This window comes from Pseudophryne corroboree, chromosome 4 (genome assembly GCF_028390025.1).
Source record: "Pseudophryne corroboree isolate aPseCor3 chromosome 4, aPseCor3.hap2, whole genome shotgun sequence".
Taxonomy (NCBI): domain Eukaryota; kingdom Metazoa; phylum Chordata; class Amphibia; order Anura; family Myobatrachidae; genus Pseudophryne; species Pseudophryne corroboree.
This window is the reverse complement of record NC_086447.1, coordinates 451880116-451895377: the sequence shown is the minus strand read 5'-3', so window position 1 is coordinate 451895377 and position 15262 is coordinate 451880116. Positions and strand designations below refer to the sequence as shown.

General features: G+C 47.5%; 1 protein-coding gene across 1 annotated transcript in view; it reads left to right on the top strand.

Annotated features, from left to right (window-relative positions):
- MDN1 (midasin AAA ATPase 1) overlaps positions 1–15262 on the top strand; it is a 695825-nt gene that overhangs the window by 513956 nt on the left and 166607 nt on the right. The window contains exons 58-60 of the mRNA XM_063916985.1: positions 5200–5308; positions 6994–7164; positions 8211–8425. Coding sequence (XP_063773055.1) covers positions 5200–5308; positions 6994–7164; positions 8211–8425 — 495 coding nt within the window. The remainder of the gene's footprint in view (positions 1–5199; positions 5309–6993; positions 7165–8210; positions 8426–15262) is intronic.

Genomic DNA, 15262 nt, shown 5'->3' with positions numbered 1-15262 from the left:
GGGGGGGGGGGGGGGGGGGGGGGCGCGCCCTGAGCAGCAATATTAACACCTTGGCTGGCAAAAAAATCACAATATATAGTCCTAGAGGCTATATATGTGAAAAATACCCCTGCCAGAGATCCATAAAAAAGCGGGAGAAGTCTGCCGAAAAAGGGGCGGGGCTATCTCCCTCAGCACACTGGCGCCATTTTTCCCTCACAGCTCCGCTGGAAGGATCGCTCCCAGGCTCTCCCCTGCAGTTTCAAGACTACTAAGGGTAAAAAAAGAGAGGGGGGGCACTAAATTTAGGCGCAGCAGTATATATATAAGCAGCTATAAGGGAAAATCACTCAGTTATAGTGTTCATCCCTGTGTTATATAACGCTCTGGTGTGTGCTGGCATACTCTCTCTCTGTCTCCCCAAAGGGCTTTGTGGGGTCCTGTCCTCTGTCAGAGCATTCCCTGTGTGTGTGCGGTGTGTCGGTACGGCTGTGTCGACATGTTTGATGAGGAGGCTTATGTGGAGGCGGAGCAGATGCCGATAAATGTGATGTCACCCCCTGCGGGGCCGACACCTGAGTGGATGGACTTGTGGAAGGAATTACGTGAAAGTGTCAACTCCTTACATAAAAGGTTTGACGACATACCAAATATGGGACAGCCGGCTTCTCAGCCTGTGCCTGCCCAGGCGTCTCAAAAGCCATCAGGGGCTCTAAAACGCCCGCTACCTCAGATGGCAGACACAGATGTCGACACGGATACTGACTCGACGACGATGAGACTAATGTAACTTCCAATAGGGCCACACGTTACATGATTGAGGCTATGAAAAATGTGTTGCACATTTCTGATGTTACCCCAGGAACCACAAAAAAGGTTATTATGTTTGGAGAGAAAAAACTATCAGTAGTTTTTCCTCCATCTGAGGAATTAAATGAAGTGTGTGAAGAAGCGTGGGCTTCCCCCGATAGGAAACTGGTAATTTCTAAAAGGTTATTAATGACGTACCCTTTCCCGCCAGAGGATAGGTCACGTTGGGAAACATCCCCTAGGGTGGATAAAGCGCTCACACGCTTGTCAAAGAAGTTGGCACTACCGTCTCCGGATACGGCCGCCCTAAAGGAGCCTGCTGATAGGAAGCAGGAGGCTATCCTGAAGTCTGTATATACACACACAGGTATTATACTGAGACCAGCTATTGCTTCAGCATGGATGTGCAGTGCTGCAGCTGCGTAGTCAGATTCCCTGTCGGAAAATATTGATACCCTAGACAGGGACACTATATTGCTAACCGTAGAGCATATTAAAGACGCAGTCTTATACATGAGAGATGCACAGAGGGATATTTGCCGGCTGGCATCTAAAATAAGTGCAATGTCCATTTCTGCCAGGAGAGGGTTATGGACTCGGCAGTGGACAGGTGATGCAGATTCTAAAAGGCACATGGAAGTTTTGCCTTATAAGGGTGAGGAGTTGTTCGGGGATGGTCTCTCAGACCTCGTTTCCACAGCAACAGCTGGGAAGTCAGCATTTTTACCCCATGTTCCCTCACAGCCAAAGAAAGCACCGTATTATCAGGTACAGTCCTTTCGGCCCCATAAGGGCAAGCGGGTTAAAGGCGCGTCCTTTCTGCCCAGAGGCAGAGGTAGAGGGAAAAAGCTGCAGCATACAGCCAGTTCCCAGGAGCAAAAGTCCTCCCCCCGCTTCCTCCAAGTCCGCCGCATGACGCTGGGGCTCCACAGGCGGAGCCAGGTATGGTGGGGGCCCGTCTCAAAAACTTCAGCAATCAGTGGGCTCGCTCACGGGTGGATCCCTGGATCCTTCAAGTAGTATCTCAGGGGTACAAGCTGGAATTTGAGACGTCCCCCCCCCCCCCCCCCCCCCCCCCGCCGTTTCCTCACATCTGCCTTGCCTACAACTCCCTCAGGCAGGGAGGCAGTGTTAGAGGCAATACACAAGCTGTATTCCCAGCAGGTGATAGTCAAGGTGCCCCTCCTTCAACAAGGACGGGGTTACTATTCCACAATGTTTGTGGTACCGAAACCGGACGGTTTGGTGAGACCCATTTTAAATTTGAAATCCTTGAACACATATATAAAGAAATTCAAGTTCAAGATGGAATCGCTCAGGGCGGTTATTGCAAGCCTGGACGAGGGGGATTACATGGTATCACTGGACATCAAGGATGCTTACCTGCATGTCCCCATTTACCATCCTCACCAGGAGTACCTCAGATTTGTGGTACAGGATTGTCATTACCAATTACAGACGTTGCCGTTTGGTCTGTCCACGGCACCGAGGGTATTTACCAAGGTAATGGCCGAAATGATGATACTCCTTCGAAAAAAGGGAGTTTTAATTATCCCGTACTTGGACGATCTCCTGATAAAGGCGAGGTCCAGGGAGCAGTTGTTGGTCGGGGTAGCACTATCTCGGGAGGTGCTACAACAGCACGGTTGGATTCTAAATATTCCAAAGTCACAGCTGGTCCCTACGACACGTCTACTGTTCCTGGGGATGGTTCTGGCCACAGAACAGAAAAAAGTGTTTCTCCCGGAGGAGAAGGCCAAGGAGCTGTCATCTCTAGTCAGAGACCTCCTAAAACCAAAACAGGTGTCGGTGCATCACTGCACGCGAGTCCTGGGAAAAATGGTAGCTTCCTACGAAGCAATTCCATTCGGCAGGTTCCATGCAAGGACTTTTCAGTGGGACCTATTGGACAAGTGGTCCGGATCGCATCTTCAGATGCATCGGCTGATAACCCTGTCTCCAAGGACCAGGGTGTCTCTGCTGTGGTGGCTGCAAAGTGCTCATCTTCAAGAGGGCCGCAGATTCGGCATACAGGACTGGGTCCTGGTGACCACGGATGCCAGCCTTCGAGGCTGGGGGGCAGTCACACAGGGAAGAAACTTCCAAGGACTATGGTCAAGTCAGGAGACTTCCCTGCACATAAATATTCTGGTACTGAGGGCCATTTACAATGCCCTAAGTCAGGCAAAACCCCTGCTTCAAAACCAGCCGGTACTGATCCAGTCAGACAACATCACGGCAGTTGCCCATGTAAACCGACAGGGCGGCACAAGAAGCAGGACGGCGATGGCAGAAGCCACAAGGATTCTCCGATGGGCGGAAAATCACGTGTTTGCACTGTCAGCAGTGTTCATTCCGGGAGTGGACAACTGGGAAGCAGACTTCCTCAGCAGGCACTACCTCCACCCGGGAGAGTGGGGACTTCATCCAGAAGTCTTCCAACTGATTGTAAACCGTTGGGAAAGGCCACAGGTGGACATGATGGCGTCCCGCCTAAACAAAAAGCTAGAAAGATATTGTGCCAGGTCAAGAGACCCTCAGGCGATAGCTGTGGACGCTCTAGTGACACCGTGGGTGTTCCGGTCGGTTTATGTGTTCCCTCCTCTTCCTCTCATACCCAAGGTACTGAGGATAATAAGGAGAAGAGGAGTAAGAACTATACTCATTGTTCCGGATTGGCCAAGAAGAGCTTGGTACCCGGAACTTCAAGAAATGATCTCAGAGGACCCATGGCCTCTGCCGCTCAGACAGGACCTGCTGCAGCAGGGGCCCTGTCTATTCCAAGACTTACCGCGGCTGCGTTTGACGGCATGGCGGTTGAACACCGGATCCTGAAGGAAAAGGGCATTCCGGAGGAAGTCATTCCTACGCTGATTAAAGCTAGGAAAGAAGTGACCGCAAACCATTATCACCGCATTTGGCGAAAATATGTTGCGTGGTGTGAGGCCAGGAAGGCCCCAACGGAGGAATTTCAGCTGGGCCGTTTTCTGCACTTCCTACAGTCAGGGGTGACTATGGGCCTAAAATTGGGTTCCATTAAGGTCCAGATTTCGGCTCTATCGATTTTCTTCCAGAGAGAACTGGCTTTACTACCTGAAGTTCAGACTTTTGTTAAGGGAGTGCTGCATATTCAGCCCCCTTTTGTGCCTCCAGTGGCACCTTGGGATCTCAACGTGGTGTTGGATTTCCTAAAGTCACATTGGTTTAAACCACGTAAAACCGTGGAATTAAAATATCTCACGTGGAAAGTGGTCATGCTGTTGGCCTTGGCTTCGGCCAGGCGTGTGTCCGAATTGGCGGCTTTGTCATGTAAAAGCCCTTATCTGATTTTCCATATGGATAGGGCAGAATTGAGGACTCGTCCCCAGTTTCTCCCTAAGGTGGTATCAGCCTTTCATTTGAACCAACCTATCGTGGTGCCTGCGGCTACTAAAGACTTGGAGGCTTCCAAGTTGTTGGACGTAGTCAGGGCCCTGAGAATTTATGTTTCCAGGACAGCTAGTGTCAGGAAAACTGACTCGTTGTTTATCCTGTATGCACCCAACAAGCTGGGTGCTCCTGCTTCAAAGCAGACTATTGCTCGCTGGATCTGTAGTACGATTCAGCTTGCACATTCTGCGGCTGGACTGCCGCATCCTAAATCAGTGAAAGCCCATTCCACGAGGAAGGTGGGCTCTTCTTGGGCGGCTGCCCGAGGGGTCTCGGCTCTACAACTTTGCCGAGCAGCTACTTGGTCGGGTCAAACACATTTGCGAAATTCTACAAGTTTGACACCCTGGCTGAGGAGGACCTAGAGTTTGCCCATTCGGTGCTGCAGAGTCATCCGCACTCTACCGCCCGTTTGGGAGCTTTGGTATAATCTCTATGGTCCTTACGGAGTCCCAGCATCCACTTAGGACGTCAGAGAACATAAGATTTTACTCACCGGTAAATCTATTTCTCGTAGTCCGTAGTGGATGCTGGGCGCCTATCCCAAGTGCGGATTGTCTGCAATACTTGTATATAGTTATTGTTTAACTAAAGGGTTATTGTTGAGCCATCTGTTGAGAGGCTCAGTTGTTCATACTGTTAACTGGGTATAGTATCACGAGTTATACGGTGTGATTGGTGTGGCTGTTATGAGTCTTACCCGGGATTCAAAATCCTTCCTTATTGTGTCAGCTCTTCCGGGCACAGTATCCTGAGGTCTGGAGGAGGGTCATAGAGGGAGGAGCCAGTGCACACCAGGTAGACCTAAAGCTTTCTTTTAGTTGTGCCCAGTATCCTGCGGAGCCGCTATTCCCCATGGTCCTTACGGAGTCCCAGCATCCACTACGGACTACGAGAAATAGATTTACCGGTGAGTAAAATCTTATTTTTTAAACTGATCATTATACTGTTACTGATTATTACCTGTCTTTGCTTTCACAGAAAGAACATGCAGTCTGACCTTAATCAGCTAGTTGCATTTTGTTTGAAGAAAACATCATCATCTTCACAGCAGCTTCGTGCCTTCTTGTTCCTTATTCAGCAGGCTGAGGTAGTGCATCTGTTGGTACATCCCAACTCCTATTTCATGCTAACACTTAGCTAAAAGAACTTTAAAGCACAAGATAAGCTGAACATATTGTGCTTGGGAGAACAAGGCAGTAGAGAAATGGGTGGAGCAATTTTTAGAAGGCCTTCGGTTTACTGTATCACGGTCTGACCTGATTCCCTTAGCTGAGCACATTAGAGAGTCTGCTAAATACCTGGGAAATGCTACCATGGATACTAACCAGGTAATTTCCAGGATTTCAGCTTCCGCGGTGGCCTCTCGCAGTACCATCTGCTTTAGGCCTGGCAGGCAGGCGCTGAGTCCAAAGAGGCTCTGGAAACCCTCCCATTTTCAGGCAGGTGATGTCTTGTTTGTTCCTAAGCTTGACAAATTTATTGCCTTCATCCTCTGTGTGTACGCATCGGCCCTACTCTGGACCGCCCTTTTGTTTCTTTCGGGCCTCTTCTCGATTTAGTTCTAAAAACCAGAGGTGCTTTGTCTGCGGCTAGAAAAGGAAAGACCAGAGGATTTTAGTCCAGTCCTGCTCATCGTCCAGATCCCAAGCCCACAGAATAAGCAGCATGACAATTGTGCCATACTTAGACAACCACCTCCGTTGGTAGGTCACTCTGACGCATCAGGTCATTATCAACTATGGGTTGATAATCAATTTAAAAAAGTACAGTCTAGTGCTTTCTAGTTCCTGGGCATGTTACTCAATGCCTCCTTGCAGAGGCGGTTCCACCGAACAAAGTCAAGGAGATCCAGGAGTTGGTCAGGTTGGTACTCTAGAAAAGAAAGGTAACCATTCATCTTTGCATTCAATTGATGGGCAAAATGGTGGCCTCTTTCAAGTTCATTCAGTTTGGTCGGTTCCATTCCAGGCCTTTTCAGTTGGACTTACTGTCCCAGTGGTCAGGGTCCCACCTTAAGATGTACTGTCTATTTGAGCTGTCCCCTTGGACCTGCCTCTCCCTACTCTGGTGGCTACAGGCTTACCATCTCTCAGTGGGTCGCCAGTTCAGAATCTGCAATTGGATCTCTTGACCACAGACACCAGCTTGCGAGGGTGCAGTAGCAGTGGTGTAGGAAATCCAATTTCAGGATTTATGGTATGCTATGGAATTGGAGAAAATCCTGTCTTTGCATGTTTTATCATGGCTGATGGCATGATATTACATTAATACACTTTTCTACATTCATCCATGGGGGCACTGGGATGACTCCGTGTATATAGTGGAGTCTGAGTACCAAACAGTTAAACTTACTTTCCTAGCAACACAGGCTTCCTATTCCCTATACTGCGCCCGTCAGCCCCTAGAGCCAGTGTTTATTTGGTGCCTAAGGAGTGGGCAGCATTACTGGGGTTGCTGCTAAGCAGCCTCATTTTTTCTTTGACTTTCATTTCACCTTTGGTTGATTTCTTTTCACTGAGTGTACGATGGGTCAGCGTCCGAGATGGCCCCAACACTGCTTCACCAACTCCCCAGCTTAATGGGCAAATCGGACACTCCCAAATACAGCAGTAATTGGCCAAGGTGCCCATCTAAACCGTATGCTACTCACAGCAGGATGGTGGCACCCAAGTACTTGGTAAATTAAGATACTGTAAATTTTTTCTAGCGTTCTACATTTATAAATGTCAGTGCTTCGCAGAAGTTATGACTGATGTTTGATTTTGTTTGCAGGTTAATTCCGGTGATGTTGCCTTATTGTGGTCAGAGTTGATAAGCAGTGTATTCTCATCTTTCTGGAATAGTACTGTTACCACTGAACCAGATTACTGGTCATCCTGGAAGCCATTCACTTCTCCTGATGTTGGAAACATTCCACAAACACTCATGGAACCTTCTGTGAAGGTTTGTAAGAATTAATTTACTCTGTATAATAATTGTGCAGTCATGTAGTCACATTATCAAAGTAATACTATGCTATTTTTGTACAGTCTTAACATATTTAGTGTTTTTTTTTTGTTTTGTTTTTTCCCATTAATCTTTCTGGCAACCATGGGTATCCGGTCGAATGGTAGACAGTGGAGACTTTTGCTAATTCTGTAACTACAAACTACATTGTAGCACTTATGAGTCCACGTATGTTACAAAGTTTTAATCCTCTTGTTGGGACATTATAAATGAGGATAGTTTATATATTTTTTTATGGTGTCTATTGTAGACACAATAACAGTCACGTGACCAACAATTTTTATGTATAGCAGTGGATGCCGTTCATTAATTAACATTAAATGTAATGAATTGTCTTTGTTTGTATGAAATACATTTTTATATGATATAAAGTTATAGTAATCTATTGAAGTAGTGTGTGTTGAGTCTTTTATACGCCTGAATTTTTATAAGCACATAAAGTCACTGGTAAATTGGATTGTTTTTAGTATAGGCATTAAGAGCCTTACTTCTTTTAGCTGTGTGCACACAGACACTGCTGGACTTAATTGCTGCTCATCGTTATTGCAGGATAAGATTATTAATCATAAACTTTCTATTCATAATAAAGAGTGTTTCTATATATTAGCGCCTGAAAAAAGAGTTTTGTGATGATTGTAAAAAAGGACTACCCAAAATAATATCCTGGATCAGTGGGTCTACTGCATCCTCCAAGCTGATTTCTGCTTCAAAAATGTGGTAGAGCAAATCCAGGGAAGTTGCAGCCCCCAGGCCTCCAGTTTGTCTCTTAGCTTACTGGGATTTACAGAGTACAGATGATCTCCTGGATATGTTTGAATACAGGATGTGCCAATAGAACCATGTATTGGATCACTGCAGGGAGCCCCTCCACAAGTCCACCATGATTTGATGGACTTTGCTGCATAGAATAGAACTGAAGCAATTGAGCTTACTTTTGTTATATTGAACAGATTAATTAATGAGTTTTAATTTTTTTCATGCAGGGCCCTGGTATATTAAGCAGAGCTGTATTCTCAAAGTGCTTCTGTGAAGTTCTGACGAGCAGTAGCAAGGCATTGTCATGGGATTTGAGTAGTCTTCCGGTACTTCTATCTTCACACGTGAGCTTAGGCGAGGGGGATGAGAGAATGCACCAACTTCGAGAGATCAATGCAGCACTTTGGACAAATATGGCAATCTCTTCCTTGGCTAGCTTTAAGTACGTAATTTAATTTGTATTCCTTTGTTTTAAAATGGGGTTTGGTTTTATTATTGAACACCACCTGGAGTTAATGAAGACGTTCTCTTTTCTCTTACGTCCTAGAGTATGCTGGGGACTCCGTAAGGACCATGGGGATAGACGGGCTCCGCAGGAGACATGGGCACTTTTTAGAAAGACTTTAGGATTTGGGTGTGCACTGGCTCCTCCCTCTATGCCCCTCCTCCAGACCTCAGTTGATTACTGTGCCCAGACGAGACTGGGTGCTTTTCAGAGGCTCTCCTGAGTTTCTGAAAGAAAGTATTTTGTTAGGTTTTTTATTTTCAGGGAGCCTGCTGGCAACAGACTCCCTGCATCGTGGGACTGAGGGGAGAGAAGCAGACCTACTTCTGTGAGTTGAAAGGCTCTGCTTCTTAGGCTACTGGACTCCATTAGCTCCAGAGGGATCGGTACGCAGGTCTCATCCTCGCCGTCCATCCCGGAGCCGCGCCGCCGTCCTCCTCACAGAGCCTGAAGGTGTAGAAGCCACGTGAGTATGAGAAGTTAAAAGACAGAGGCGGCATTAGACTTCACTGTTCTTCACTGAGGTAACGCACAGCACTGCAGCTCTGCGCCTTTGCTCCCATTCACCTCATACTGTGTCACTGTAAGGGTGCAGGGCGGAGGGGGGGCGCCCGGGGCAGCAAATAAACCTCTCCTGGCAAAAGATGGGTATATACAGCCGGCCACTGTATATACCTACGAGCCCCCGCCAAAGTTTTGTATTTTAGAGCGGGACAGAAGCCCGCCGCCGAGGGGGCGGGGCTTCTCCCTCAGCACTCACCAGCGCCATTTTTTCTCCACAGCACCGCTGAGAGGAAGCTCCCCGGACTCTCCCCTGCTTAGATCACGGTGACAAGAGGGTTTTAAAGTAGAGGGGGGGCACATAATTGGCGAATTGAGTATAAAAGCGCTATCTGGGTAAACATAAATATTGTGTTTTTATCCTGGGTTATTATAGCGCTGGGTGTGTGCTGGCATACTCTCTCTCTGTCTCTCCTAAGGGCCTTGTGGGGGAACTGTCCTCCGATAAGAGGGTTCCCTGAGTGTGTGGTGTGTGTGTCGACATGTCTGAGGTAGAAGGCTTTTCGAGGGAGGAGGAAGAGCAAATGAATGTGGTGTCGCCGGCGCCGACACCTGACTGGATGGATATGTGGAATGTTTTAAGTGCCAATGTAAATTTATTGCACAAAAGATTGGATAAAGCTGAAGCTAGGGAACAGTCAGGGAGTCAACCCATGCCTGTACCTATGTCGCAGGGACCTTCGGGGTCCCAAAAGCGCCCACTATCCCAAATAGTTGACACGGATACCGACACAGATTCTGACTCCAGTGTCGAATATGATGATGCAAAATTACAGCCAAAGGTGGCTAAATGTATTCGATATATGATTATTGCAATCAAAGATGTTTTGCATATCACAGAGGAACCCCCTGTCCCTGACACGCGGGTACACATGTATAAGGAAAGAAACCGGAGATAAATTTCCCCCCCTCACATGAGCTGAACGAGTTATGTGAAAAAGCTTGGGAATCTCCAGACAAGAAACTGTAGATTCCCAAAAGGATTCTTATGGCGTATCCTTTCCCGCCAACGGACAGGATACGGTGGGAATCATCCCCTAGGGTGGACAAAGCTTTGACACGCTTATCCAAAAAGGTAGCGCTGCCTTCCCAAGATACGGCTACCCTCAGGGATCCTGCTGATCGCAAGCAGGAGGTTACCCTGAAGTCCATTTATACACATTCAGGTACCTTACTCAGACCGGCTATTGCGTCGGCATGGGTGTGTAGTGCTGTAGCAGCATGGACAGATACCTTATCAGCGGAAATTGATACCCTGGATAAGGATACCATCCTATTTACCCTAGGACATATAAAAGATGCTGTCTTATATATGAGAGATGCACAAAGAGACATTGGTCTATTGGGTTTGAGAATCAACGCTATGTCGATCTCGGCTTGAAGAGTCCTTTGGACCCGACAATGGACAGGTGATGCCGACTCAAAAAGGCATATGGAGGTTTTTCCTTACAAGGGTGAGGAATTGTTTGGGTAAGGTCTCTCGGACCTGGTCTCCACTGCTACGGCAGGCAAATCTAATTTTTTACCTTATATTCCCTCACAACCTAAAACAGCACCGCATTATCAAATGCAGTCCTTTCGATCAAATAGAAACAAGAAAGGCCGTGGATCGTCCTTTCTTGCCAGAGGTAAGGGCAGAGGGAAAAAGCTGCACAACACAGCTAGTTCCCAGGAACAGAAGTCCTCCCCGGCCTCTGCAAAATCCACCGCATGACGCTGGGGCTCCACTAAGGGAGTCCGCCCCAGTGGGGGCACGTCTTCGAATTTTCAGCCACATCTGGGCCCACTCACAGGTGGATCCCTGGGCAATAGAAATTTGTTCCCTTGGTTACAAACTGGAATTCGAAGAGGTGCCTCCTCGCCGGTTTTTCAAATCGGCTCTGCCAACGTCTCCTCAAGAACGGGAGATAGTGTTAAATGCAATCGACAAATTGTATCTTCAACAGGTGGTGGTCAAGGTTCCCCCGCTTCAACAGGGCAGGGGATATTACTCAACCCTGTTTGTGGTCCCGAAACCGGACGGTTCGGTCAGACCCATTTTAAATTTAAAATCCCTGAACCTATACTTGAAAAGGTTCAAATTCAAGATGGAATCACTCAGGGCGGTCATCGCCAGCCTGGAAGGGGAAGATTTTATGGTATCTCTGGACATAAAGGATGCATACCTTCATGTTCCCATATATCCACCTCATCAGGCGTACCTGAGATTTGCGGTACAGGATTGTCATTACCAATTTCAGACGTTGCCGTTTGGGCTTTCCACGGGCCCGAGCATTTTCACCAAGGTAATGGCGGAAATGATGGTGCTCCTGCGCAAGCAAGGTGTCACAATTATCCCGTACTTGGACGATCTCCTCATAAAAGCGAGATCAAGAGAACAATTACTGAACAGCGTGTCACTTTCACTGAAGGTGTTACAGCAACACGGCTGGATTCTCAATATCCCGAAGTCGCAGCTGTTTCCTACGACTCGTCTACCCTTCTTGGGCATGATTCTGGATACGGACCAGAAAAGGGTGTATTTGCTGATAGAAAAGGCTCAAGAACTCGTGACTTTGGTCAGGAACCTATTGAAACCAAAACGGGTGTCAGTGCATCACTGCACGCGAGTCCTGAAAGATGGTGGCATCTTACGAGGCCATTCCATTCGGCAGGTTCCATGCACGGACTTTCCAATGGGACCTACTGGACAAATAGTCCGGGTCGCATCTACAAATGCATCGGTTGATCACCCTGTCCCCCAGGGCCAGGGTGTCTCTCCTGTGGTGGCTGCAGAGTGCTCACCTTCTAGAGGGCCGCATATTCGGCATTCAGGATTGGGTCTTGGTGACCACGGACGCAAGCCTCCGAGGTTGGGGTGCAGTCACACAAGGAAGGAACTTCCAGGGTCTTTGGTCACATCAACGTCCTGGAGCTAAGCTTCACTTTGACTTGACTTTGCTTCACGACTTACCAGTTCTGACCCAGTCAGACAACATCACCGCAGTAGCTCATGTAAACCGCCAGGGCGGCACAAAGAGCAGAGTGGCAATGGCGGAAGCCACAAAGATGCTACACTGGGCGGAAAACCATGTAAGCGCCCTATCAGCAGTGTTCATTCCGGGAGTGGACAACTGGGAAGCAGACTTCCTCAGCAGGCACGACCTGCATCCGGGAGAGTGGGGACTTCATCAGGAAGTCTTCACACAGATTGCAAGCCAGTGGGGCCTGCCTCAGATAGACATGATGGCGTCCCGCATAAACAAAAAACTGCAAAGGTATTGCGCCAGGTCAAGAGACCCTCAGGCGGTAGTGGTGGACGCACTAGTGACACCGTGGGTGTTCCACTCAGTATATGTTTTTCCTCCTCCTTCCTCTCATCCCAAAGGTGTTGAGAATAATAAGAAAAGGAGGAGTTCGGACAATTCTCATTGTTCCAGATTGGCCACGAAGGGCCTGGTACCCGGAATTGCAGGAGATGCTCACAGAAGATCCGTGGCCTCTTCCTCTAAGACAGGACCTGTTGCAACAGGGGCCCTGTCTGTTCCAAGACTTACGGCTGCGTTTGACGGCATGGCGGTTGAACACCGGATCCTAGCGGAAAAGGGCATTCCGAATGAGGTCATTCCTACTCTGATAAAGGCTAGGAAGGATGTGACAGCTAAACATTATCACCGTATATGGCGTAAATATGTTGCTTGGTGTGAGGCCAGGAATGCTCCTACGGAAGAATTCCATCTGGGCCGTTTCCTTCACTTTCTACAAACTGGAGTGAATTTGGGCCTAAAATTAGGCTCCATTAAGGTTCAGATTTCGGCATTGTCCATTTCCTTTCAAAAAGAATTGGCTTCACTTCCAGAAATACAAACTTTTGTAAAGGGAGTGCTTCATATTCAGCCTCCATTTGTACCTCCGGTGGCGCCTTGGGACCTTAACGTGGTTTTGAGTTTCCTTAAGTCGCACTGGTTTGAACCACTTCAGACAGTAGAGTTAAAATATCTCACTTGGAAGGTGGTCATGTTGTTGGCCTTAACTTCGGCTAGGCGAGTGTCAGAATTGGCGGCTTTGTCTCACAAAAGCCCCTATCTAGTTTTCTATATGGATAGGGCAGAATTGTGGACCCGTCCTCAATTCTTGCCTAAGGTGGTGTCATCCTTTCATATGAACCAACCTATTGTGGTGCCGGTGGCTACACGAGACTTGGAGGATTCCGAGTATCTGGATGTAGTCAGGGCTTTGAAAATTTACGTGGCCAGGACGGCCAAAGTCAGAAAAACTGAAGCGCTGTTGATCCTGTATGCAGCCAACAAGGTTGGCGCTCCTGCTTCAAAGCAGACTATTGCTCGCTGGATCTGTACCACGATTCAGCAGGCGCATACGACGGCTAGATTGCCGTTACCTAAATCAGTCAAGGCCCATTCCACTAGGAAAGTGGGCTCTTCTTGGGCGGTTGCCCAAGGGGTCTCGGCACTACAGCTGTGCCGAGCGGCTACTTGGTCAGGGGCAAACACGTTTGCGAAATTCTACAAATTTGATACCCTGGCTGAGGAGGACCTTGTGTTTGCTCATTCGGTGCTGCAGAGTCATCCGCACTCTCCCGCCCGTTTGGGAGCTTTGGTATAATCCCCATGGTCCTTACGGAGTCCCCAGCATCCTCTAGGACTTAAGAGAAAATAAGATTTTAAACCTACCGGTAAATATTTTTCTCGTAGTCCGTAGAGGATGCTGGGCGCCCGTCCCAAGTGCGGACTACTAAAAAAATCTGCAAGACTTGTATATAGTTTGCTTACATAAGGGTTATGTTATGGTTGCTTTCAGTTTCCGACTGAAGCTATGTTAAATTTCATACTGTTAACTGGTTAGTTTATCACAAGTTATACGGTGTGATTGGTGTGGGCTGGTATGAATCTTGCCCTTGGTTTAACAAAAATCCTTTCCTTGTGGAGGAGGGGTATAGAGGGAGGAGCCAGTACACACCCAAATCCTAAAGTCTTTCTTAAAGTGCCCATGTCTCCTGCGGAGCCCGTCTATCCCCATGGTCCTTACGGAGTCCCCAGCATCCTCTACGGACTACGAGAAAAAGATTTATCGGTAGGTTTAAATTCTTATTTTTAGCTTGTATTATAATTTTTTTTTTGGGGGGGGGGTTGTGCTGAATTATCTTTACCTAGAGAAATGTATACATGTGTGTACAGCTTCACCCATATTTTTCTATTTTACACAGGATAAGTCAAAATTACTGTAAATTCAACAAGTAAAACTAGGGAAATGCCTAGAACACACTTGTAGCTGTTTAACATAGCATAGCTGTGATTAGTGGCAAGTATTTCCCAGTAAAACTATTACATTTTTGATGTGAGAAAATTGTGAAAATACACTACTTAATATTTAATCTTGCCACTGTAGTTCTAGCAGGAAATAAACGCATCTGTACTGTACATGTGATTTTGTAACTACTATTAATTAGCCTCTGCACCATACGCATTATATGCACCTCCTTAAAACCAGAAGATGAGATCTAGTTGTCAAATTACATACAATAGCTTGGAGGGTATCGGTTCACCGTTCCAGCGATCGGAATGCCGATACTGGTCAGAAGACCGGTGCTGGAAGTCCGTCATGTATCAAAATGCCAGCATCAGAATCCTGATCAGAAGTATGCCAGGCTGGGTTAGGGTTAGGTTTGAGCTGTGAGGAGGATGGGGTTAGGGTTAGGCACCACCGGTTAGTGTTAGGCTGCGAAAGAGGGTTGGATTTGGGCTGTGGGGAGGGGGGGGTTAGGGTAAGGCACCACTGGTGAGGGCTAGGGTTAATCTGCATGGTGGGCGAAAGTTAGGGTCAGGCTGAATGGGAAGGGGGGGTTCGGGATAGTGGTAAGTGTTAGTATACTTGCCGAACAGGTGCCTGGATCCTGCATGTCTGGATGTTGCAGTCTGTGTTCTGACCGCCAGCATCCCAATATCAGCCTGCTGGGAGATGTACAAACAGTACCTGCCCAATTGTAATCCTTGCCTGCTGTGATGTATGGCAGCCTATATTGTCTCTAAACGCCCGAAGATGTGGGAGATTTTTGTTTGATGCACGATAAACCTAAAATCTCTAAATTGATTTTAGCCGTGTTTTTTTTTTTTTTTTTCTTCTACTTTCTTTGCCCCTTGTTCAACACACTCCATATTGTGTGTGTTTATACATCCATTGTAGTTTTGGTGTGATGCCTTTTTATTGCTGCTAGAG